General features: G+C 46.4%; 1 protein-coding gene across 4 annotated transcripts in view; it reads right to left on the reverse strand.

Moving 5' to 3' along the window:
* The window catches only part of PGAP2 (post-GPI attachment to proteins 2), a 118,846-nt gene that overhangs the window by 58,332 nt on the left and 33,669 nt on the right, over window positions 1-26,845 (reverse strand). For 2 of the 4 annotated variants that reach the window (XM_069203723.1, XM_069203721.1), the window contains exon 4: window positions 11,746-11,852. In XM_069203723.1, the coding sequence (XP_069059824.1) occupies window positions 11,746-11,852 (107 nt within the window). The remainder of the gene's footprint in view (window positions 1-11,745; window positions 11,853-26,845) is intronic. The other 2 variants (XM_069203725.1, XM_069203724.1) reach the window with 1 other exon arrangement.

Genomic DNA, 26,845 nt, shown 5'->3' on the forward strand with positions numbered 1-26,845 from the left:
GCCCTGGGGACTGCCATCCCCAGGTCTTGCTTCTGCTATGTCCGGGATGCCCACACCCTGGACAGGACATAGCTGTTTGCACTGGATTGGTTGAAGTTTTGACAGCTTCCACCAAGTCAGAGGAAACACTCCGCTTGCAGCAAGTTAGAGCTGTCAAAGCGCTCTCACTTGCTGCAAGCAGAGGTTTCCTCGTTTCCCTGCCCACAGACATGCAGGCAGGGAAACAGAGAAAACAATTGCTCTTGCAGACAAGGAGCTGCATCCTTTGCAGCTCCAAGTCTGCGAAAGCAATACCTGCTCCTGTAGGAGGCGGAGTGCCAGCTGGGAACGAGGGGGCTTCAGGATACCCCGCAGTACCATGGCGCTCCCACGCCAGATGGCCGGTGATGGGGTCTCCAAGGCCAAGATTGGCCGGGAAAGGCGGGCCGCGCAGCCGCCCTCCACAAAAAACAAAATATTTTAGAAGGGTGGGCCCAGGTGGATGGGGTCCCTGGGGCGGAGATTGGCCCGGGCATGGTCCCCTTACCCCCCCCCCAAAACTTAAGTATATGGTGAGGCCAGACCCCAGGGGATGGGGTCCCTGGGGCCGAATTCGGCTGGGGACAGGAGGCCACAGAGCTCCCTCTCCCCAAAAAACAAAATATTTTAGAAGGCTAGGCCACGGTGGAGTTGTAGTGGGCCTTGGGGATGAGGTCCCCGGGACGAAGTCAGCCTAGGGAGGGGGGCCGCGCACTCCCCCCCCCCCCCCCATTGAGTTGTAGTGGGCTGTGGGGGTGTGGTCCCTGGGGCTGAAATCAGCCAGGGGAGGGGGCCATGTGGTCCCCCTCCCCCATACTGCACATTTAACCAACGAGGTAGCTCTTACTAAATAAACAATAGAAGGTGCCCCAGTTGGATAGACATTTGGTGCTAAGCTGTGGACTCTCGTTGGATAAACGAGCAGGTGATCTTCCTTTCTGGCCATGAAGCTCATTTCACAGAAATTGAACCTCAACAGGAAGCACATACAAATATAAAAACGTAGCAGGTACCCCAGTTGAAGCTCCGCTTCTGGAAAGGACTAATGATCCTAACTCCTGGGCTTGGCGAAGACAAAGCAAGTGTGTTTACTCTGCGATTCAATTTAGAAAAAGGATCTGAAATTCTTAGCAGAGGTGAATGCATCTTTCATCTATTGGAGTGCAATCAGACACTCTCACACCCACATAGACCCTCTCCCGTCCACTCTCCCACGCAGGCAGACACTCTCCCAGACACTCGAGACCTAGAGACACACTCTCACACCCAGAGACAGGCCATGAGGGTAACTCCCGCTGCGCACAGGCAAAGGCCATTCACAGTGTGGGGTTGGGTGGTTAGGGGGGTTGGCCACAGGCCAGGAACATATATTCACTCAAAAAAAACATATGTTACAGGGACGTTCTAGTTAGGTTCTGAATTTACTCTCACAAAACGAGAGAAATTCAGCAGTTATAGTTCGAGTTATTTCAAGTAGCTATAACTCGGGGCCTAAGGTAACTATAACTCGCGCCCCTCCCATGCACAGTGTTTTCTTCAATAATTGGACTTCTAATGTGTCATTGATATTTTTATTGACGTTATAAAAGTTGTCATGAGTGATGTAATATCTGGGGTAATTAGCAGTGTAGTATGATCTTAAGATTCTATGTAAGTGTGGATTTCCTCCACGTTCCAGACTTTGGCTCATGTGCGGGTGTTCGAGGGATGCCAGTTGGAGTCTGACTGGAGGAGGGACAGCTGCATCAAGCTGTAGAGGAATCATTACAACAAATACTGAGATTACATACCATCTGTGGTGTTCTATCGTATGAAAGAGAGTGGAACAAGAATTTGGCGACAAGTTTGCCAGCCAGAATCTACGACCCGCAGATGGGAAATCATCACGTGCACACTGTATCATATGTTGCTGAAGAGTGGTGAGCTGCTTTCATTGGTTGTGAATCGACGTTGGATTTTTCAACTTGCTGACCCCGACTGCCAACCTGGGCAACTCCGGCATCCCCAAGTGCAGGGAAACCCCCAAGAAAGTGTGCGCTGGGAGCTTGACGATGCATTCAGGAAGAGACGTTGCGTGCAGAAGGGACACACAAGAGTCTTGAACAGATACCCACACCCACCGGACACCGCATACATCACATGTGTGTTCTGCGTGCAGCTACCATCTTGGTTGGGGCCCACAACGGTGATACGCACATCAGCGTTCACACTGGGCACCTTTTCATTGCATTGTTTGGAACAGCTTTCAGTTGGCCGCGTATGATGATACGCACACCAGATTTTCATATTTACTTCCAGGGCAACTTTTGTGTTAACCACACACGGTGAGACGCACACCAATTTTACCTACAGAGAAATATTGTACTTTTGCGGGTACGGTGCTTCAAAGTGAGTGAATCGTATGCACATCAACTTAACCTGCAGCAATATTATTACTTCTGCGGGCACTGTGGTTCAAAGGGAGTGCATAGATGACTCGCACACCTACTGTGTGTTTTCAGCACTACTGTTTAGGAATTTATGTACCGCAGCTTGTTGTTTAACTCTCACATCGCAACACAGATATCTTATTTCGCTCTGTCACTTGTCATTTGTTTGGCCATCATGCAGACTCAGGGTGCCATCATCTCACCACCAATTTTTATGTCAGAACCAGGTCCTTTATCCATGGAATGGGAGGATTGGATATGTTTCAAACATACATTAAAGCACTGGACGGTACAAAGTTTAGTGTGTCATGAAAAAAAGCCTTACTTTTGAACAACTTGGGCAAGAAAGGCCAATGCATTTTTAAGTACTTACCTACTGTAAACTCAGCCCAATGGTGACCCTATTGAGGATGTTTATGTAGAAACTAAAACACGTCTTGAACTTTAGATTTGCAAAAGAAGCCAATCTGGTGTTAAATCGTTACAAATGTTATACCCACTCACAAGGAGAGACCGAATCAATAGATGCATTTGTATTAAAATGAATAGAACCTTCTCTGAAATGTAAATCTTGGGCAATGTGAGATGAATTAGTTTATGACCAGTTAATAGTGCATTGTAAATGCAAGAAAACACAAGAGCGCTTATGGGCAGCTAAGAACTCCTCTCACAGATGCAATTGACATTGCCAAGGTTGAGAGCAATCTGTATGCGTGAAATGGAGAAGAAAGATGGTGCAAATAGTGCAGCTGCGACTATTGCCAAGGAGGACTTTGATGTACATGCAGTGTTTAAGTCTGGTCACGAAACTGCTCAAACAAAACAAGCTCCAAGAGCATGCTGTAGGTGTGGGAATAACTCTCACACAGCTGAATATTGTAAATGTGTAGCCATAAATAAGGATTTTCGAAAATGTGGGCGCAGGGGTCATTTTGCGATCGTGTGTAAACAAGTGAACAACTTAAGAGTAGTTGAACTAAATGATGTTTGTAAGACGGCAGAACAACAAGACAAATTTCTCTGCATTGGTGATGTTGACAGTGCAGGGAAGGAGCAGCAGACCCGAGGCAGAGTTCATAGTCAATAATAGAATGGTGGAACTCATGATAGATTCAGGTTCCATGTACACCATTGTTTCTAAAGCTATGTTTTTGGAACACTAGATGGGTATGAAGTTACTACCTAAGGACATTAATCCAGTGGGATATCAAGGAGCAAAAATAGATATCGTAGGACACATGGAGACAACTGTGGAGTTTAATGGGAGAGTCATTTTAGATTGGATGCACCAGTATGATCAACACTGTAGTCAATCCCAGAGCAGACAATCAAGAGATGGTAGTTAATGACATTTCTTTAGCTGATATTCTAGAGGAGGCCCAGGATGTCTTCATGAAAAAAATGGGCCATTTGAAGGGTTATGCCCACAAAAACTTGTTAAGACCTGATGCAATTCCTGTCCAACATAAAGGACGTAGGATTTCTTTAGTAGCACGTGCACCGGTGAAGGAAATGTTGTAAGAAATGATTTTATTGGGGGTAATTTATCCAATAGAGACATCCAGATGGATAGCTCTGGTGGTGATTACTGAGAAAGCTGCAGGCAAATACAGAGTTTGCGTGGATTTGAGATCCCTGAACCAGAATGTTGTGGTAGACACATACCTGTTGCCGAACATAAACAAGTTGGTCCTGGCCCTAGGTGGAGGATGGTATTTTCCAAACTTTATTTGAAGAATGCATACCACCAAATCAAGCTACATGATTAATCTAAACCCCTTGCAGCCTTCATTACCATGGAAAGTACTTTTCAGTTTACTAGGATGCCATTCAAGTTGTGTTCGGTGGCAAATGCCTTTCAGCAAATGAGTGAACTATTCAAGGGCATGGCACATATTTTCTATTTCCAAGATGATATTTGATAAATCCGTAGAACAACATAACATGGTTCTCAGGCAAGCTCTCCACAGAATAAAGGAGGCTGGATTATCCTCAAGACGAGACAAGTGCAAATTTCTGGTGGAACAAATGGAATCCCTTGGGTGCAATATCAGTGTTGATGGTGTGAAACCCAAGGAAGATTTGCTGAATGCGGTAAGGTTGGCTCCTGCCCCGGTTGACAAAGATCGTTTGAGGACCTTCATGGGCCTCATAGAATATTACGCCAAGTTTGTACAACGATTCTCAGATAAGACTGAATGTTTAAGGCTTTTGTTAAAGAAAGGTGCAAGCTTCAGGTGGGAAGAGGAGCAACAGAAATGCTTTGAGCAAATTAAAGAAGAAATGTGTAGAGCTGGCATTTTAACACAATTTAACACTAGATTAAAGTCTATTCTCGCAGTCAATGCAAGTTCCACAGGGTTGGGAGCTGTCCTTTCACAAATACACAACAAGCAGGAAAAAAACAATGGCATTTGTGTCTGGAACCATGATCACCTCTAAGAGAAACTACTCCGTGATTGAATGTGAAAAATACTTTGAGCAGGCAAATTTACAGGCTGGAGAGCTAGCATACAGAACTGTTTATTCTCTTACAGAAACACTAGTATTTCATCCAATAACTCAGACTCTTCAAAGGAGAACCTTGCTGATCCCAACATCCCACCTTCACACCACAGTGGCAGTCCCAGTGCCCAGAAAACAAAGAGCTCCATAGCTTTAGAAGCAAATTTGCAGGTAATCACAAGTCAATTTTCATTGTAGCCCACCGGGCATTAAAGTTCAAAAGAGCTGCAATTGCTAAGTAGAACTTGTCAATGGGTCAGATTGCTACAGACCACAGTCAATGCACAGTTGACAACCCCGCCGCACCTTGGTCAGGAGCACCACAGAAGATGACCTTGCTATTCATGTTAGAGCGCTTGTTGAATGAGCTCACAACTTTCAATGAAGAACCAGAAGCAATCTATATTAATTAACGGATCAGGCACAATCTGCAATCAGAGGACAGTTGCAACAAACTTGCACATGGCAACTAATCTCTTCTGCCAAAAACGGACTTCCTGTGCTCTGCGGTTGGTATCTGCTGGTATAAACTTCTAGATTGTGTGCGTGCGGAGCGTAGGACGTGGCAGGCATCACAGTGGCTAATGAGTCTTCAGTTTTTTCGAAGTTTACTTTTAGGGTGACAAATAGTTTTAATTTTATAATCAGTTGCATGGCACTGCTTGGGCGCATGCAGTTGAGTGTAAATAAAGTAGTTTAACAATGCACTCAGAGTTAAAAAATAAAGCATGACACGTGAGGTTTATTTATTGGTTACTCATGTAGGCCTGCTAAACTGCTGAAGAGTGGCAGAGCACTGTCCAATAGAGGTACTCTTAAGGAGAAAAATGTTTTCATAGAAATATTACATGCAGGGTTTGAACACATTACGGTGAGAAGGCGAATACAAGTAATTACATACAAAAAAGAAATGGGGAGGAAGACAAATGTCATGTTACGCAGATTTGTAGAATGTACTATCACCCGCAGGGAGGTGTGAGCATAGGGACACCTAGGGGTTAATGGGGCTACTCAAAAAGCCAGATCCTCAGCTCCATGTGGAACTCAATAATGAGAAGGTGGCTTTTACGCATGGCTGCAGGTTGATCCCTGCTTTCGGACCCGCTGGATCTGGTTTTACATATGCGTGGGATTTGCCCAAGTAGGATTCCGGATAAGCTGAGGTGTCTGGAAGGTTTGTGAAAGCAGATGTGATTGTTGAGGTGTGCTGGGCCAGAGTTATGTAGTGCTTTGAAGGTGTGGGTGAGGAGTTTGAATTGGGCTCGTTTGTGAATGGAGAGCCAGTGGAGCTCCTTCAGGCGTAGTGTGATGAGAGTGCGGAGTGGAAGGATGAGCGTGAATCATGATGTGAAGTTCTGCAGCCTTCTGATTCATTTTTTTTGATCTTGGCATACAGGGTGTTGCCATAGTGCAGCTTGCTTGTGAGACGGGGGTGTGTGTTGGTATTCTGGGAGCTGATTGGGAGCCAATTATAAATCTTCCTCAGTATCTTCAGGGTATGGAAGCATGAGGTGGTGATGGCACTGACTTCGGCAGTCACATCTAGTTTGCTGTCAATGATGATCCGGAGGTTCTTGGTGTGGATGGCGGGTGTCAGTTCTATCTCTGTTGGCCACCAGATGGAGTCCCACTGATATATGCTCTTCTTGAAGATCATGATTTTGGCCTTGTCTGTATTCAGCTTTAGCCAGTTGGTTTTCGTCCAGTGGGCAACTTCAGTCATGCAAACATTGAACTTAATCCGGGTTCTGGGTGTCTTGTTCGTGGGGGAGAGAATGAGTTGCATGTCATCAGCGTAGGAGAGGTCGTTAAAAATGTAATCCTTGCACGGACTGGACCCAGTGGTGTATACACCAACGCTGATATGGAAAGGGAGAGAGCAGTGAGGTGTACACCCTCCACGGGCAGAGACACACAGCTTGCATGGCAAGCTGTGCTAGCCCAGCACTGATGCACAAACTGAAATTCAAAGGTGGCTGGCCCCAGCCAATCACAGCGTCTCAAAGCCTCCTTTCGCTCTCGGGTGCTTCGAGGACGGTGGACACAACGCTTCCGGCGTTAAGTTCTATTAAGGTAGTGAAAGGATGCAAAGGGTGGTGACTAGTGTTAAATACTTGACTCTGATGTTCTGGCGTCCACCACAGACCTGTATTGCCTGTGCTAGGTTTGAAGCAGTCATTCACTGTCCTCATGGAGCCATCTGCTGGCCAGCAGAGGAACAACAACCACGAGCACTTTAAAAAACTCCAAATCTGAAAAACAAACATGGATCTGCGCGAACAACACCAGGTGGTCCAAATTACACGCAAAATAGAAAACAAAGGGAATAGTATGGATTAATGGTGGGGTGGCTGACAAGAGTAAGTGTAAGAAACTCCTTAACTTACCAAAATATTTTTAAGAAACTAAGGTAAAGACTTTGATAGATTCACTCCAAAGTCCAAGCAGGTAATTTGCACATACAAGGGAAGCTGACTTCTGTAACCATATCCCCGTGGTGCTCGTCTCAGGGTTCAGGAGAGAGAAAGCAATGGATATTTCGATCTGCATCGATTTTCAGAAATCAGCAGTCCCAAAGCGTGGATTTAACACAAAGCCCGGGCTGCAGGGCTGACCGAGGCCCCAGGTGCGGGTTGCACCACTTCAGTGAGGACTGGCAGTCGTGGCTTGAGGGAAAGAGGGTTAGTCTGGGTGTGGGGCAGGGGTAAGGAGCGGGGGGTACATTAAATTATTTTTTTAAATGAACCTGATCCGCCGACCCACGCCGCTCTACTTTCAAACGCTGCTGCAGGCACAGGCTCCTAGCCTGCCCCACTGCCAATCCTGGCGCTGCTCAAAGCAGTGTCAGGGTTTGCTGGGAGCGCCCAGCTAGGGCGCTCCCAGGCAGACTGGGAGCCTGTGCAGGCTCTCTCCAGCCTGGCAACTTTGCTGCTGGGCTGGAGAGAGTCTACTGCGCATGTGTGTTTGGCTGGCCCAAGACAACCGGCCAAACACATGTGCTCTGAGGGGAAGTGCTGTGCACTCCCCTTTCACTAATAGTCACCCCCGTGGACCCGCCCCTTTCAGAACGAAAGGATAATAATCATAGTTTACTATCCTTTTGTTCTGAAAGGTTTGCAGCTTCTGCTGCTGGTGGTGGGGTGACGCTCCTGCGTCCTAACAGAGAACTGGTGGTCTTTGGTGCAATAATAGTGCAATGTGTTTGTTTTTACATGTTCTCCTTTATACCACAGTGCTCTGCTAAGAGGACAATGTCTCAGCACACAGGTGGAAGGGAGCTGCTTTCTGACCAGACTTGGAACTTATCACCTACAGGTTTCACACAGATCTCAGTAGTAGGTATATTCACTCCCTGATCTATTTCACTAGAATTGGAACTGGTCACCTGCAGTTGACACACAGACCTCAGCAGAATGACCGCAACCCCGCTAGGATTCCTCACTGGGGTCAGAACCTGTGCCCTGCAGAGGACGCATGAATATTTGCAGTAGGCGTAGTGACCCACTGATTAATCTCACTGCAGAAGGAAGTCGTAGGAAGAAGGCAAACGATGTATGCAGTCGGTGTTTTAACCCACTGAGGTACCTGCCAAGACTTGAAACCGTGGCCTGCAGATTGCACATCAATCTTTAAGAGTTCAATCTAGGCCCATAGATTACATATAAATGTAGATATAGTCCATGACCTGCAGATTACATGTAGCTCCCTGTGCTAAGCTCAGTGTGGTAGCTCACTCATCTTTTCATTGTGTTGTGCAGGGCCAGTCACCATAATCCCGGAAATATGTTAACAGGTTCCTCCCTCATTCTGCCTGTTAGAAATGCCCTGAGTCCCATATCTAGGATGTGACACCCAATTTACCCACAAAGACTCAAGTACCCCTTTTCATGAATGGTTGGAACGCCGCGGCTTCCATGCCATAGGTCCTGGAGGGTCAGATAAGCAACAAGATGGCGTTACTCTTGCTACTGAACAGCCGGTCATCCCTCCAATGCCCGGTGCAGCCCTTTGATGCCCTGGCACTGCCTTGTGTGGCCTTGCATTGCTGCCCTATAATGTTCAACTGGGTGGGGGGGGGGGAAGAGAAACATTCTTGGAAATAAAGCTCAGCTACCAAAGATTGTCAGGACTTAAAACCTGCCCTCAACAGTAAGGAAGCGGACCTGTTGTCACCTCACGGTCTTGTGTCTGCAGTGTTCACCTTCATCGTGATGCACCATTTACTCAGCGAAGAAAATTAAAAAATATCATAGGCCGCAAAGGACCAATGTCCCTCAGTATACAAGCTTGTCGCCCACCTCTATAGGGTGGCTACCAAACAACCCATAATCAGAACATTTTTTATATCAAATTAGAGAGGCAACAGTCTAAACATTTAAACCAACAAACACATTTCAGAATATTGCTCCAATTATATTAATTTAGATACATTCTTTATTCATCATTTCTTCATAAACAAGAAGCCAAAAGAGCTGCAAACAAGTTTCGCTTGAACTCTACCTTCATCAGGGCAAATATATCTCTAACATTAGAACATCACAGCATTTCCTCAAGAACATAAAGGTAAAAGTAGATGGATTGTCACATTAAATTGAAACAGCAACCATCCAAATGTAGCCCTCACAATGCACAAAACCATCCTTTGGCAGCTTGCAGTGAAAGATGTGGAAACGCTTTGCCATGCACAACACGACCGAGGATCTAGCTGGAAGTGTAAAAGTTGCCCAGTTACAAATGGAGAGCTTTGTGGATATCATTTATATTGTTAAGGACGGTTTTGAGTATTGCAAATGCTATATTTGGATGGCAGCTGTTTCAATCGAATACGAGAATCCATCTACTACTATATGTCGGTTTTTGAGAGTACAGTTTGACTTTATAATACTAGTGATATATATGCCCTGATGAGGCTTGAGTGCAAGCAAAAAGCGTTGGCTGCACGTATATGAAAGAATGATGAATAAATGATTTATCACAATTAATGTGAATGGAACTCAGCACAAAATATTATTATTTTTGCCATTATGGAAAATGAGATTTTGAATAAGCACATCAAACCAGTTACCACTGACTCTGGAGTTGTTTGACCAGTAGGAGGCCTCACGATATACCAAAGTGGGTGTAAAAGGAGTTTACAGCCCAAGTTTGAGATGCACTAAACTATGGGCAGATACATCTACCAGTAGATCAGAAGCAACTAGTGGTTTGTCTACTGTGATCTAGTTAGACAACTGTTTGATGTAACCCTTTGAACTTTCTGAATCTATCCAACATCTGACAATGTCACTACCCTGCTTAAGATGAAGTATCCGGTCCAATTTGAACTGCTTAGGTAACGTGTAACCAGTTCTTGCAGGCGTCCGAAAGAGGAAGGAAGCAGAAACCACGAGAACCACCAAAATCGACATTTCTCAAAACTTTCTAACTTTTTTCAGATATGCTAGTATTTACATTTGTTAAGGAATCTGTTTTGTGTTTTGCCCTGCCACACAGGCAGTGGAGCTCTTCACACAAAGCACACTGACCAGAGCAGTGAGACATATTCTGTACACAGAGTAGGTGGAAGCCATCAGATCAAGAAGCACTGGCTCACTTCATCAATTAAAGATCGAGATGCATTTTTTTTTTTTTTTTGTAAACAGAGATGTTGGGGAATTCAGTCTCTAACTAAAAGGAAGCTTAATGGCTAAAATAACTTTTTAATATAAGCTATTTAATTATATACTTTATAACTCATAGAAAAAGCAAATCCAGGTAATCAGAGAGGCGCTGATCAAGCCTGGAAAACGAGTTAGGGGAGATAAAGTGTGAAGACTGCAGAAGAGATTTATTTTCTGATCAACTACGCAGCTGACAGTATATAAACAAGCGCAGTGACGTCAGACGTAATAATCAAGACCGGCTGCGTGACCAGGTAGCATATCTGATCACAGAGACATCCGGGTAAGGCAGTGGTTCATATATGAAACTGTTATTACAAATCGCAACCATGATCTGTTAACAATAATAGTAATCACAGTAACAATATACTACTGTGACACCATGGCCGGACGCTGGCCTCGCGCGCGTCTAGCAACCAAGAGACCAAAACATCAACCATCAAGAGACGGTTTCCCAAATGCTGATTTTAAAATATTTGTTGACCACTCTCAGTGCTCATAACACGACTTTCAGGTTTGAAACATCACCAGATTAGACACATATATAATTTTGCATTTGTCATATAGGTAAGCTTCAATCTGTTGTGTTTTAAGGGCTTTACTGGGTCCCACTAACTTTGTAAAGTGCTTCTTTTTGATAAAACCTCAAACTTGAGCTTGACAGCATTTTGTTTAAAACAATTATGCCTCCTGTTGCATTTATCCATGTTGAGGATTGTCTGAAAATGATGGGAAATCACAATAATTAAATCGGACACCGAATAGTCTCAAAAGTGATACTCGAATTATCCCTGTAGAAATATTTGTGTTACTTGACCAGAGCTATTTTCTGGCCAGAGCTGACGCGTTCTGCTTCGGTTCATGGGACAGAGGTAGGTCTGCGAGCCAGGGCTCTATCTGTAAATGGTAACACAAACTTAAAGGTACAAACCTTAGCCAACAGCAAGATTCTGGGTTAAGTGGACCCAATGCTGGGTCAAGAGCACATGGTAAATATAGAAACTTTTATTACAACAAACTGGTAAAGAAGAAAAGGCGAAGCATTAAATGAACACAAAGCTCCTCCACCAGCGCCTGCATACGCCCTACCCAAGCGGCCCCCGCGAAAGAAATAGGAAAGAAGTTTACTGTACCTCAGAACTTACTGTGTTTTTCCCAGTCATCTTCCAGAGGAGACAGGTCAGAAGCATGTGACCGAGGGAGAAGACCATGAACCCAATGAAGGCAAACTCGTGGACCCCTGCAAGGAGAAACCCACAAACACGCCTTAGTGGGAGATGAAGGCAACCAAACTGTACAAGAGCAAAAGAGCAAGCCTAGCCTGCCACTGGTAAGAGAGGAGAGGTTAACACACCCAGCAGACAGACTGACATAAAAGTATAAGCAAGCCACTTACTTTTTATTGTATTTGTGCAGTTTTATATGGCGCGAATCAGACCTCACAGGACAAGAGCTGGCTTTACACAGGCATTGCAAAAACAACAGCAACAAAGTACACAACACCAACAGAAGAGTATGACGTTAATATACCGTCAGGGCACGATTTGTTGTTAGACAGAGGCAGAGTCAAACAGAGACCATGGCAGCAGTGGGGCCAAGATGGGGACAATGTAACTTATCAGTGCTTAATTTGTTTTAAAAAAAAAGAATAATAAAAAAATAAAGGTCAGGGCCCTCACCCAGAAGCCACTGCAGCCTGCATCATTATTGGCCTTACTAGAGCTGCCAATGGTGGCACCAGCACAACTACTAACCATCACACCCTAACAAGCTATTCCTGCTCACTAAAGCTATAAGACTGGCTTGAGCACCAGGCATTAGTCATTTGTAATGGAAATTGATTTAAAAAACAACTGTTGTTGTGCTCACTGCTAAACTAGACAAACAGCGCCACCCTGTGGCAGACTGTCATAAGTGCCCGTGCTGGCACTTAAGTGCCAGTGCCGAGCACTGGAAGACACCAGCTCAGTTTAAGCACTGAAACTTACACTGTCATACAGTAAGGAAGAGCAACAGTGACAGGAAAACTGATCAGTTTCTTGGGCCTCTTTAAAATGTGCCATTTCAAGACAAGTGAATGCTGGTTGGAAGTCAACCCTTGTAAAAGGGAAATTATGCTGAAAGAGAAGGATCTTTAGGTCTCTTTTGTAGCACTCATGTAAGGGATTTATCCTGAAGGCAGGCCACATGACATTCTACATTTTGGGAGCTTCAGGGTTATGGCTTCTCTGAAAGCAGGAGTTTCTAGTCACAGAGTCTTAACATCAAAGGGAACAATTTCTTCTTGAGTTGGTGCGTTTGGCTAGCTTAAAGGTGCTCCTGGGTAGACAGATAGGAGTGTCCAAGACACGAGTAATGTGGTCCAGTCTGCGCGGCTACTAGGCAAGCTGCAGATTTGAGGCCTGCTTTGAAAATGGCTAGCAGTATTCTCACAAGGACTGTAAGGAGTGAAACTCCGAAAGTCAAGTTTAGAAATAACAAATGATTAAACTACAGCCTTGAAGTCATCCTCTGGCATAAGATGCTTGATTCCTTTGAGGAGTCTAATTTTGTGCTGAGTGCCCTTTGTTAACACGTCAAGGAGGGCAGGTAGATTTGAGTTGTTGTCAGGCACGACAGCTAGTGAGTTTGTGTTTGCCCCATTGGGTGGTTTGCCGTCAAGGACAGAAGTGTCTAACCAGGCATGTTGCAGCATGGTGCAGTGCAGCAGACAGAGAAGGAGGCGCTCCATACTTTGAGGGTTCAGTTTTTGGTGAGTGATTGGCATCAAGGATAGATGATCTCAGAGTCCTTGCCAGATTTGCTACGTCCTCTGGTGAGGCTACAAACTGTGTGTCATACGCATACAGATGAAGAGAGATGTGAGACTTACTCAGGAGAGAACCCATTTTTAAAACATTCACACTACCAAAATTGTTTTGTTATAGGGCATGGAAAAATTATTTATGATCCCAAACACCTTCTTGGTCAAAGTAGACAAAACAATATGGCCCTAATTTTGAATTTGGCGGTCAATTTCCTTGACCGCCAAAGCCAAACCCACCACCAGCGCTCGCAGTCTGCAGACCACCATACTACGAGTGCTGGCAGCCGTCCGCCATCTTTGTGGTGGAAAGTTGCCAGCAGTCGTGCTGGCGGTCTGCGGTGCAGAGGCGGGTACATCACCAGCACCACCACGGCAGCATGACTCTGCCTGCCGTATTACAAGCCGTAATACAGCTTGGCGGAGTCCTGCTGGCGTGGTGGTGCTGGCGATTCAAGACCGCCAGGACCCATCCCCTCCCGGACGTCCTCATCAACGGAGAAGGTAAGTGGGTGTCCAAAAGGGATGTGGGGGGCAGGGGGGCTGTGTGAGTGGGTGCACATGTGCGGTGGTGGTGGTGAATGCGTGCGTGTATGCGAGTGAATGTGAATGTGCGTGTATGGGGGTCTCTGTGTGGATGAATATGAGTGACTGGGGGTGTCTGTGTTGATGAATGTGAGTGAGTGAGGGTGTCGGTGTTGATGAATGTGGGTGAATGGGGGTTTCTGAGTGCATGTATGCATATGCTGAATGGGTGTGTATGTGAATGCATGCGTGCGTGAAGGGGTGGGGGGTTTGTGAGTGTGTGGACGGGTGGGGGGGATGTGTGCATGTGTGGGGACACGTGTTCGTGTGTGTGTGTGTGTGCCGGTGACAGGAATGGATATTCCTGTCGCCGGGTGCCTGACCGCCAGGGTTTTCGTGGCTGGGTGACTGCCACGGAAAGCCTGGAGGTTTGCAGCTTTGTAATCCGCCCGGCAGTGAATTTTAAAAGGCAAGCACATGAAGCAACAAAAGTGACGGGCTTGACATGGGTGTGGTTAAAAGCCCACAGAGAGATTACAACAGGGACAAAGCGCTTGCACGCTCGACCCTGGACTGGAGCAGCACATCACGCATGGACCTGGGACACTTGGCAGGGCTGGGGGAAGAGGATGCCAAAAGAAATTCAGAAAAGTGTGGGGCTGATGGAAATACACAGCGGGGTAGAAAGGCTACGGGGGACTAGCACCGATACAAAGAGGCAGATCGACAAATAAGCATGAAAACATGTGTACCAGGGGTCAGTGCGGATGCTGCAGAATTCGATATTTTTCAGGCTTGAGAGGTGGAGGGGCACCTTATGATGTGTCCCGATTATTTTCAAAAACTCCTGGTGCACATCCCCCGAAAAGTATTCCATACGCTCCACGCCTTACCGGGCAACGTTGTCTGGAATAAAAGCAGATGCAGCGTCTCCTCCCTGCGCAAGCTCCAGCTACTGGTCAACAAGGAGGTCTGGGGGCCCCAAACTTCGAACACTATTACTTAGCTGCGCAGCTCCAGTGGTTAGCCCGCTGGCTTTCAGGGCGACTGACGGAAGAGCTGGGGCAAACCTCACCTGCAATTGTGCAGCGTTTGGTATGGGAAAAATCCCTCCCCCAGAAGGTGACGACCTGTCACTCCAACAATCTATTGAAGATTGCGCACAAGCGCTATAAACGCAGTCTGCGTCTCAGGCCTGCTATTCCGCAGTACTCCCCTGAAACACCGCTGCCTGCAATCAGCTCGTTCCGTAGGAGGGGCCCCCGCAACGGAAACAGCCGGCGTAAGCACACTCGGAGACTCGCTCCATGGTGGCGGCCTTATCCCCTCTGGCCAACTGTGGGGTGACCAAGGTCTACTGGCTGGGCATTTCCCTGCATATGGCCGGCTTCTAGCCGCACTATCAGAATTATGGCACATTACTGACCCTGAGCAGGCCCGGCACCCTCTTGTGCACACATTCTTGGTAGTGGCTGTCGCCTTATCACTTGGTTCGCTCAAGCACTCACATACACCACCCATGATTCTTTATTAGCCGCGCACAGATGTTGGGGGTGGGATATGGGTCGTGACCTCACCGGTAAAGAATAGGGGAGAGCGCTCATATACCCCCCGGAAAGTACCGGGCAATGCAAAATCCCAATACATACAACACAACATCCTACACAGAGCATACCTCAGGCCAGCATCTCTCCAGAAAATGTTTGGATCCATCCCCAAATGTCCCGGTGTCAGCATCACCCCCCTGTACCTGCCAGTACAGACCTCTCACGAATGATTCACAGCACTTACTGTCTTGTAATTATGCGCGCTGCATATTAAAATCAATAAAAAAATGGTTACAAAAAATAAAAAGATGTGTCCCGCTTCTGGAGGATCAGAGAGTTGAATACATGAATTAAGTTAAAACTGATAAACTAGGTTGTTACGTTAAAGCAAATATTAGCAACCTTAAAAACACAGTGCCACAGAAAACGTAAATTATTCAGCACTGTCCGTGCTGCCCAACACTTCTGGACTCGAGTTAACACTGCTGAAAGCCTTTAACTCCTAGTACAAGGGCATGAGCGGTGAGGGATACACACATACTTGTGGGGGGATGTCACTTTTTGCATTGTTAAAAAAAAAAAAATGGAAAAAGATGAAAGCTGCAAATACTGCAAGCACCTCAGAGGGTGAATTAACCAGCCTATTTAGCTACTGGGAAGGGGCTGCCTGGATCAAAGTTGTGTGCAGCACCGGTAAAACATGAATTATTATAGAGTCAGGCTGCAGGACGCTTTCATTCGTGTTTTCGTCGGGGAGTGTCGCGAAAAACGTTCAATGCCATTTTTTTTTTATTTATTTTTTTACACTGAGTGACCCATCCGGGTGCTCCCTTCGGACGTCACAGGGAAGGGATCACCTCCTGCGGAGGTGCGGGCGTGGATCTGATATGTTGCTTCGTGTAAAGTTTATGTAGGATGGGCCTGGACGTCTGGTGAGCTTTTAATCCTTGTAATTACTGCATGAAGCCGGCAGTAAAAGCACCTAAAATACAAACTCTGGTCTCCAGTAGTTTTGCACCTATCAAGATCCCCCATCGCTGCGATGTTGTCACCTGCATCCTGTGCGCGGCTTTAAACTGGACTAAAAATAATACAATGATGTCTATATACACTGAATAAAAGGATGTCATTACCAGGGAAGCAGGAGTCAGTATGCACAGACTAGACGTTTGTTGTACTAACAGTCCCCTTATTCCTAAATTCTTTGCGCAGACAACGTGTGGCAACAGCACCATCTTGAGGACGGCACTGGAATTGCTGCCAGGGCTACATTCGGAGCGGCCGATGCTGCATCTGCGGACACGTGCGCCTGCTCCCTGCTTCCTCCGCATACCTTTTTTTGCGTTTTTTTTTTTTTTTTTAATAGCGCGAGCTCGACCCGAAGGTATTGGAGCGCTTTACACGAGGCCACGTTCGTTTTATGTAGCCATGCGGAGATTAAGGGCCAGATATATCAGGCGAAATTGCATTCGCAAACGGTGCAAACGGCCATTGCGAATGCAAAAATGCCTTTCAGTATATATGAAAGGCATTCGCTGTGCAATTTTAAGGAATCCCTTAAAATTGTGACCCTGTTTAATCGTAAATTGCGATTCTCTAAATAAGAAATCTTAACTAAGGAATCCTTATTTGCAATTTCTTAAGCACATGTATGAAGCTTTTCCTTAATGCGAATTGGGCATTAAGGAATCGCAATTACCACCAAATACAATGTGATGGTAACCATGTGCACGTTTTAAAAATGCATTTTTAAAATTGACATGTAAAGCACACATGCCCCTTTGGCATGTGTGCGCCTTACATGTCCTAAAATAATTTATGGGGGTGCAGCAGAGGGGGCCTTATGCCCCCAGCACCCTGGGGTTTGCATTTCCCAAATTTGCAAATTCCAGTTAGGAATTAGCAATTTGGGAAATGCAAAAAATCCGCAAATATGGGCCTACAGGCCCATAGGTGCGAATGGGGCCGGTATCGCAATTTGCGATTCGGTAATAGCATTTGCGATTTTTAAGAAATCGCTATTACCGAATCGCAAATATGATACATTGCATTTTGCGACTCTGAAATAGCGATTTCTTAAAAATCGCTATTAGAGAATCGCAAATTGGACTCTTGATACATCTGGCCCGATGTGATTTGCCCAGAATCACAGGATGTTGAGCCAACGCTGAGACTCAAGCCTATTTTCCCAGCTCCAAAGTCGGCAGCTCCTGCCCTTACGGTACATCCTCTATATTAATTTTATATAGCAGGAGCTCAACGGAAGGGACTGGAGCGCTTCACATTAGCACCAGTTACATTTCACACAGAGACACGTTTATTTTTGTAGGCGCCAAAAGATTAAGTGATTCCCCCACAATTACAAGATATTGAGGCGACTCCAACCTGGATCCTCAGTGCCAAAGCTGCTCTGAGAGTGACATCACATCTTACCTTCTTATAAGTGGGTCTGGTGACAGGCGGGATTGGGGAGGGGTGGAGTGGTCGAGCGTATCTTGGAAGGAGTGACACCCCAAGTTACTCTGCAAGCCTTTGATCAGCCAGTTCCAGGCCGCTTACAACCTCCAGAGAAAGTGGAAACTGGGGCACAGACAAAACAAGCATTTACAATGCAACAGGTCTCGCATTTCTCTGAGGTAGAGCTATTAGCAGTTGTAAACTCCCAACCGGACTTTTCTTGCTTCATTAAATGGGAAAAAAGAGGGCATTTGCGCTGCTACAGTTCACTCGTAGTGAAACCTACCGGCAAAAGTGCAATTATCTACATAACTGGGTTCCCCTTAGAGGTAAGATAGTGGCAAAAAGAGATAATTCTAATGCTCTATTTTGTGGTAGTGTGGTCGAGCAGTAGGCTTATCAGAGGGTAGTGTTAAGCATTTGTTGTACACACACAGGCAATAAATAAATGAGGAACATACACTCAAAGACAATTCCAGGACAATAGGTTTTTATATAGAAAAATATATTTTCTTAGTTTATTTTAAGAACCACAGGTTCAAGATTTACAAACAATACTTTAAATGAAAGGTATTTCACTCAGGTATCTTAGGAACTTTGAATCATCACAATAGCATGTACAGTTTTGGCAAAAATGGCAATAAGCTATTTTGAAAATGGACACTGCAAAAATCAACAGTTCCTGGGGGAGGTAAGTAAATGTTAGTTTCACAGGTAAGTACAACACTTACAGGGTTCAAAGTTGGGTCCAAGGTAGCCCACCGTTAGGGGTTCAAGACAACCCCAAAGTTACCACACCAGCATCTCAGGGCCGGTCAGATGCAGAGGTTAAAGTGGTGTCCAAAACACATAGGCTCCAATGGAAAGAGGGGTGCCCCGGTTCCAGTATGCCAGCAGGTAAGTACCCGCGACTTTGGAGGGCAGACCAGGGGGGTTTTGTAGGGCACCGGCGGGGACACAAGCAGGCACAGAAAGTACACCCTCAGCGGCACAGGGGCGGCCGGGTGCAGAGTGCAAACAGGCGTCGGGTTCGCAATAGGATTCAATGGGGAGACCCAGGGGTCTCTTCAGCGATGCAGGCAGGCAAGGTGGGGGCTCCTCAGGGTAGCACCACCTGGGATAGGAAGAGGGCCGCCAGGGGGTCGCTCCTGCACTGGAGTTCAGATCCTTCAGGTCCTGGGGGCTGCGGGTGCAGTGTGTTTCCCAGGCGTCGGGTTCTTTAAAGCAGGCAGTCGCGGTCAGGGGGAGCCTCTGGATTCCCTCTGCAGGCGTCGCTGTGTGGGCTCAGGGGGGTCAACTCTGGCTACTCACGGGCTCGCAGTCGCCCGGGAGTCCTCTCTGTAATGTTGGTTTTCTGCAGGTCGAGCAGGGGGCGTCGGGTGCAGAGTGAAAAGTCTCACGCTTCCGGCGGGAAACATGTGGTCTTTAAAAGTTGCTTCATTGTTGCAAAGTTGCAAGTTGGTTGAACAGAGCCGCTGTCCTCTGGAGTTTCTGGGTACTTTTAGATGCAGGTTAGTCCTCTGAGGCTTCAGAGGTCGCTGGACCCTGGGGGATGCGTCGCTGTTGAAGTTTTTTTTGAAGTGGGGAGACAGGCCGGTAGGGCTGGGGCCAAAGCAGTTGGTGTCTCCGTCTTCTCTGCAGGGCTTCAGGTCAGCAGTCCTCCTTCGTCTTCAGGTTGCAGGAATCTAGTTTCCTAGGTTCTGGGGAGCCCCTAAATACTGAATTTAGGGGTGTGTTTAGGTCTGGGAGGGCAGTAGCCAATGGCTACTGTCCTTGAGGGTGGCTACACCCTCTTTGTGCCTCCTCCTTGAGGGGAGGGGGGCACATCCCTATTCCTATTAAGGGAATCCTCCAAAATCAAGATGGAGGATTTCTAAAGGCAGGGGTCACCTCAGCTCAGGACACCTTAGGGGCTGCCCTGACTGGTGGGTGACGACTCCTTGTTTTTTTCCTTATCTCCCCTGGATTTGCCGCCAAAAGTGGGGGCTGTGTCCAGGGGGCGGGCATCTCCACTAGCTGGAGTGCCCTGGGCCATTGTAACACGAAGCCTGAGCCTTTGAGGCTCACTGCTAGGTGTTACAGTTCCTGCAGGGGGGAGGTGTGAAGCACCTCCACCCAGAGCAGGCTTTTGTTTCTGTCCTCTGAGAGCACAAATGCCATCCACATGGGGTCCGAAACTTGTCTCTCAGCAGCAGGCTGGCACAGACCAGTCAGTCCTGCACTGAACAATTGGGTAAAATACAGGGGGCATCTCTAAGATGCCCTCTGTGTGCATTTTTTAATAAATCCAATACTGGCATCAGTGTGGGTTTATTATTCTGAGAAGTTTGATACCAAACTTCCCAGTATTCAGTGTAGCCATTATGGAGCTGTGGCGTTAGTTTTTGACAAACTCTCAGACCATATACTTAATATGGCCACAACTGTACTTACAATGTCTAAGAATAGACTTAGACACCGTAGGGGCATATTGCTCATGCAGCTATGCCCTCACCTGTGGTATAGTGCACCCTGCCTTAGGGCTGTAAGGCCTGCTAGAGGGGTGACTGACCAAAGCCGCAGGCAGTATTTTGTGTGCATGGCATCCTGAGGGGGATGTCATGTCGACTTTGCCTTTTTCTCCCCACCAACACACACAATCTGCAATGGCAGTGTGCATGTGTTAGGTGAGGGGACCCTTGGGCTGGCACAACAAATGCTGCAGCCCTTAGGGACCTTCCCTGGTCACAGGGCCCTTGGTACCACTAGTACCTTTTACAAGGGACTTATCTGTGTGTCAATTGTGGAAACAATAGTACATTTTAGGTGAAAGAACACTGGTGCTAAGGTCTGGTTAGCAGGGTCCCAGCACACTTCTCAGTCAAGTCAGCATCAGTATCAGGCAAAAAGTGGGAGTTAATTGCAACAGGGAGCCATTTCCTTACAACTATGTAACAGGGTCGATGTCATGCAAAGCACTCGCCTTCTGCCAAGCGAGATGCCGCTGTGAAAAACGAGAAAAACAGCGAGCCTCGTATGTTTTCAGTACTTGTTCGCTGCGCTCGAGGAGGGATAACCACCGGAAAAGGCATGACGTATGTGTGCCTTCCACTAATGAAAGCAAGCAGATTTTAAAAGGCAAGTCCACGAACCAATGAAAGACACTGATGTGACATGGACAGGGCTCCGAGCCCTTTTCGTCTCGAAAGAGATACGCATGAGCAAGCGCATGCTAGCGCAGACTCAACCCTAAAAATGGCCTGCGTCTCTTCAGTGGTTTAACAAAGGCCCCTGCCCAGGGTTGGAAGGGGTGAGGTGCAGGGGAGCCCCCGAGCCCCAGGTGGGGCCCCCTCAGCACAGGCCACCCTGGGAGTACTTTGCAGGGGTCCTCATTATGCTTAGTTACACCACTGCCTCTAATGCTGGCTCACCCACAGAAGCCAGGAGGGTTGGGGCATTTTGCCCACCAGTGGCATTAAATCAGATTTAATGCACTGATTCTTTTGATACCTCACAGTACCAACTTAAGTAGTCCCATTCACAAGTTAGCAGTACTGAGGTGTTAGCCTGTAACGTGGTACTTGCCAATGGGGCAACTGGCCTTTCCACAGTAAAAACAGCAATTTAGGATTTTTAATATTGGAACATGCAAAAGTACGCTCCACTTTCTAACAAACAGCTCGTTAGGTCTATCTCAGGGGTGACTTACCTATATTAAAAAGGGAGGCTTGGGCTTTCCCATTACCTTAAATAGCAAAGTCGAGCTCACAGTTTAAAACTGCCCTTTGGAAGTCATGTTTTACCGCATCCCTCTCTGTTGCGTGGCCCGCGTTTCAGTCTCCATTTTAGATCTAATTCCTTAGGGCGACTCTTTCTCGTGCTGACCCTTTCCACACTTTCCAGCTCATGCGTGAATGTGCTGCATGCGCATCATTGATAGGCACCGACACCCTGCAGTCTGTACAGTTAGTTCCAGGGCCAGACATTTAGAATGCATGCCATTGTTTTGCTTTCTGCTGTGCTTGCCAGGACACAGTTCAGTTTAGCTAGATGAAACCAAATGAGCTATTCTGCACCTCTGCCACAGTGTGATAAGAATGGCCCTTTATTATATAAACAGCTTCTGAGCTAAAGCTCAGTGAGAGGAGCACTTCTATGCTGGGATTATCACAGAACCTCTGCGAACGGTGATTGAGAAGCAGTCCTGCTGACTCCGAGCTCCATCCTGCCAAGGAGGATAACCAGTGCTGGGGGTTAGATTATCCCAACTGATCTGGCACTCCAGCTATGTTCTCTTCAGTATAGTACTAGAAACAAATAGGAGTGCACACATATTAGCAACAATGAACATGGATGAATTGCTCATACTGTTTACTATTCTAATAAGGCTGGTTACAGTAGTATGTCTCACCTTTCTAATAATGAAAGACACTGACGTGACATGGACGGGGCTCTGAGCCCTTTTCTAACTACTACAGCGTCTCGAAAGCGATACGCATGCGCAAGCTAGCGCAGGCTCAGCCCTAAAAATGGCCCACCTCTCTTCAGTGGTTTAACAAAGGCCCCTGCAGGGTTGGAAGGGGCGTGATGCAGGGGAGCCCCGAGCTTCGGGGGGGGGGAAGGCCCTCAGCACAGGCCACTGTGCACAGACGGCAGGCACCTGACTGCATTCAGGGTTGAGGGGCCCCCCTGGGAGTACTTTGCAGGGGCCCCCATTAAGTTTAGTTACGCCACTGCCTCTAATGCTAGCTCACCTACCGAAGCCAGGAGGGTTGGGGCTGCTGCCTTACTGCTAACGTCAGAGAACAAGACAGAGGCAAAGATGGGACCAAGAGGACAGAAAGAGACACTTCTGACAAAAGAGATGCTACAATCATTTCATTAAATGTTTAAAAATGCATTTTTATATCTTTCTTGTGTTTACCTTGGGCATGCACGAATGACCAAACCAAAGGGTGAGATGTTTCCACTGATTCCTTGGGAACCAGAGTCTCACGTTCGAGGTGGTCATCATCATCTTTGGTCAGTTTAGGGGCTGGGTGTGGTGCTGTGAGCTACCAGAGATGCACCAACACTCACTGATGATATACGTGGACCAAAACCCTATGTCGTGAAGTTAGTGTTGGTCTAATACACATTGTAGGGACCGTGTAACAACAGAGGGTGGTGCAGAAAGTGCTGCAGTCCCTGAGGGGACACTCTAACTCACAGGCCCCGGGTGCCCTGGGTGCCGTGTGCTATGAACTTATAGGTAAGTTAGACTATGCCAACTGGGGCAAGCCAATTAAATATGCACCATTTTAAGGGCCACAGCACATGCATGGATTACTGTTTAGCAGGGCTCAGGGCGTTTTAGAGCCAGTGCACAGGTACCCAGCAGTCAAAATGGGGTCAAAAAGTGGGGGGTAAACCTGCAAAAAGACGGTTTCCTTACATGATACATAGTTAATCTTGAGCTTGATGTAGAACCGGAGGGAAGCAGACAGACATCCACTGCACCAAAAGACAGGGTGCTCCGGTCTGCTGAAGGAAAACCACAGGTTAAATATCACTTTGGGAAAACTCATTATTAGCTACACATTTTGTTCCAGAAGTTACTTCAGCAGATGTCAGGGCATAGTTCTGTAGTACCCTATGGAGTGTTTCTGCAGTAGCATTCGTCAAGAATCAGAGATCTGGTGTATGTGCTTGGCAGAGGAGATACTGTAGAAAACCTACCACAGGAACGCCCCCAAATGAGAATCGCCTTAAACTGCAGCCTTTCCCCATATGCCCGTCTACACCCCAGAAATGTAAAGCTGTCTGGGCTGCAGCTTAATTGCACTTTCTGAGTGTTTTTCAGTTGTTTTTTTTCCTCTGCATATTTTACTTGTGTTCCTGTAAGGACTGGACTTACGCTACTCATCATTAATGTGAGGGACGGGACACACCTGGTGGTGTACACTGCTCAAAGGCTGCCTCAAAGCACTCTGGGGCAGCAGGTGGTGTAACTATTTTGCCACATTAGACTCATGATGGGAATCCATGGATGTTAGTTGCGTCCATGAGGTGTTGCACACACTGAGGGGGCAAGGGGTGGGCAGCCAGCTATGGAAGAAGGATGGTTTCAGTTTCCTCAATTCTTTGATCAGTTATGTGTTATGCATGCAGGAAACTGATCGTTGGCAAATACATACGACTCTCTTGGGCCCAGCTCTACCGGTAAGCAATTCCAATGGTTAAACAGCGAAAAGATCCCAAAGGGGGCCCTGGTTGTACTGTGACTACATGGGATGAGAGACGGCGAAGGCAGTAGCACTGCTGACCGACCCTGGGAAACCGTCACAGGTACTGGTGGGCTGGGGGCGAGGAGGGAAATCCTCCTCTGCCAAGACAGCTTTCAACGAGGCTTTCTCCAAGGATGTTAGGCTGGACCTCAACAGAAGGAAAGAGGGTCCAGGCGTGAGGTATCAATGCTCTTTTCTGTCTCGTGCTGACTGGCAAGAAGCGTGTGGATCTAGTGGTGGGGGACGAGCAAACCAAGAGGGGTGGGAGTGTTCTGGCTATCTATTCCCCGGACGTTTCTTGGCACAGTAGACCTTTATTTGTTGCCCGACCCAAAGGGATCAGGAGCTGAATAGGGCTACAATTGGTGAAGCTACTGGAGAACGGTGGACTTTCAATTGTTTTCACAGCATCAATTTTCGACCATCGTGGCCAAGCCCACAGCCTGATACTGTCATCTGCACACTGTTCTTGCTTTAATTTCACATTTACTCACTTGAGCTGCAAGAGTGATGACCAAGGCATGTCTTTAAAATGTACCGTTTAACCAAATCTTCAAAAACTTCTCTAATATGAACATCCACTCCTTGCTCCTAAGACTTCCATCAACAGGACTTGAGCACGAATACATCAGAAGCTGTGCTCATTCTGAGAGATTGACGTGTCAGACATTTCGTGTTTACTGTTTTGTTTACCCCTGCTGTGAACCGGAGCAGGCCCTACTACCAAAAAAAATGGTAGAATGAACCCCAACCTTCCAACAGTCCATAAAATAGGAGAAATAATTTGGGGGTAACACCCTTGGCTGGAATGTTCGCCCAGCTATTCAGTGAGTTTGAAATGAAACATTTTTTGGAATCCAATGTATGACCAATGGAGCACTTTACAGAATTATCGCAAGAGCTTCATAAAAAACGTAATCATTGATTTTGAAACAAGGAGTTTGTTCAACAAAAGAAGCTTTGCACGTTTATCTAACCCAGTAAATTAAATGATGTGTGTTAATTTTTTTACCTTATTACAATGTTTTTTTTTCGTTTTTTTTTTCTAGATTATGTATTGATTATGTAATTTGTATTCTATGTAAAGTGGATCACACTGGAGATCCGTATCTTATAAATGAATTGTAAATTGTGTGTACCTAAGAATCACTGACAGGAAAGATTTTGTGAAAGCAGAAATGTTCTTTCCGCAAAACTAGTGTTAAGGGTTGCATGTGAAAGCCAGCTTTTAAAATGGCGACTACATTAAACTCGAGTTGAAAAAGTCGAAATTATGTTGTGCTACCTCTGACAATGTAACAAATTTACATTTTTTAAATCAATTTATCTAACTGTACCCTTAGAGCCCCTTATGTCCCATCTCTCAACCATTAATACCCCAAACCATTCCTTAAGGCTACCCTTCCTTGAACCCTAAAAACATTACTATCCCTTCATGCTAGGAATCACTGAACCCTACTAGTTCCTTACAACCCCTTAATGTTTCCCCTAATGGGAATTGTTGCACTTGCCTTTTTTCAGTAAGTAGACCTTTCACACTTCCGATTCACCAGAGCCGCCATCTTTGCGCTCCAGTGTTTCTGTCCAGCACGCCTTAAGAGAAGGTCATGGCGCGGATGCGCAGCCCATAGACACTACTGGGTTGCGGCGGTGAGGGTTGCTGTGGTCTGTCTGCTTTGTCACAAGCTGCTTTTTACAGTAATTTCATCTAATGTTTTATGTCACCTGAAAACCCTGTTTTAAAATTAGTATCTGCCATCTTCCCGCTCTAGTGTTTTTGTCCAGCACACCTTCAATGAAGGTCGTGGCGTTGATGTGCCGCTGGCGCGCCAAAGGCAGACCCGTCTGCGCCCATCCACGCCTGACCGGGCCAGGGAACCCTTCTACAGAATATGTTGTTCCTACAGTCATCCAGTTAGTGAAAGGTGCTGCCCATGTGAAGGGTCAAACCACAGACTTAATTGTCAGCAATATTAACGATTTCCAGGTCCAAACCCCTCCCCCCGATTTGGTCTGATCATATTTGTATCCCTTTTAGTCTGACCCCGGCCCTCCGTTGCCTGCCCGCACCATCAGCTAAATGCTTAGTGTGGCCTTGATCTAACAACACTGAGAGCTGCTTAGCAGCCTTGGAAACCGGTTCTACCGGGTACTGTGGACTCAGCAGCCCTCCTCGTGATGACTGGCTGACTGCTTCTTATGATGCTGCTCTTCCTGCGAGGCCACAGTCAGTAGCCCCACGATCTCAGAAATCTCCCTGGTTCTCCGCCAACCTCCTCTCTTTAAAGAAGGAATGTAAGCATTAGAAAAGAAATGGAAGAAGATCTATGATGCTACCTGTAAAGCGGAATATAGAAACTCCACCCGCCACTACCAAGTGGAAATTAGAGCCTCTACAGGGAGTGCAGAATTATTAGGCAAGTTGTATTTTTGAGGATTAATTTTATTATTGGACAACAACCATGTTCTCAATGAACCCAAAAAACTCATTAATATCAAAGCTGAATATTTTTGGAAGTAGTTTTTAGTTTGTTTTTAGTTTTAGCTATGTTAGGGGGATATCTGTGTGTGCAGGTGACTATTACTGTGCATAATTATTAGGCAACTTAACAAAAAATATATATACCCATTTCAATTATTTATTATTACCAGTGAA

The sequence above is a fragment of the Pleurodeles waltl genome, chromosome 8, assembly GCF_031143425.1.
Source record: "Pleurodeles waltl isolate 20211129_DDA chromosome 8, aPleWal1.hap1.20221129, whole genome shotgun sequence".
NCBI classification, from domain to species: domain Eukaryota; kingdom Metazoa; phylum Chordata; class Amphibia; order Caudata; family Salamandridae; genus Pleurodeles; species Pleurodeles waltl.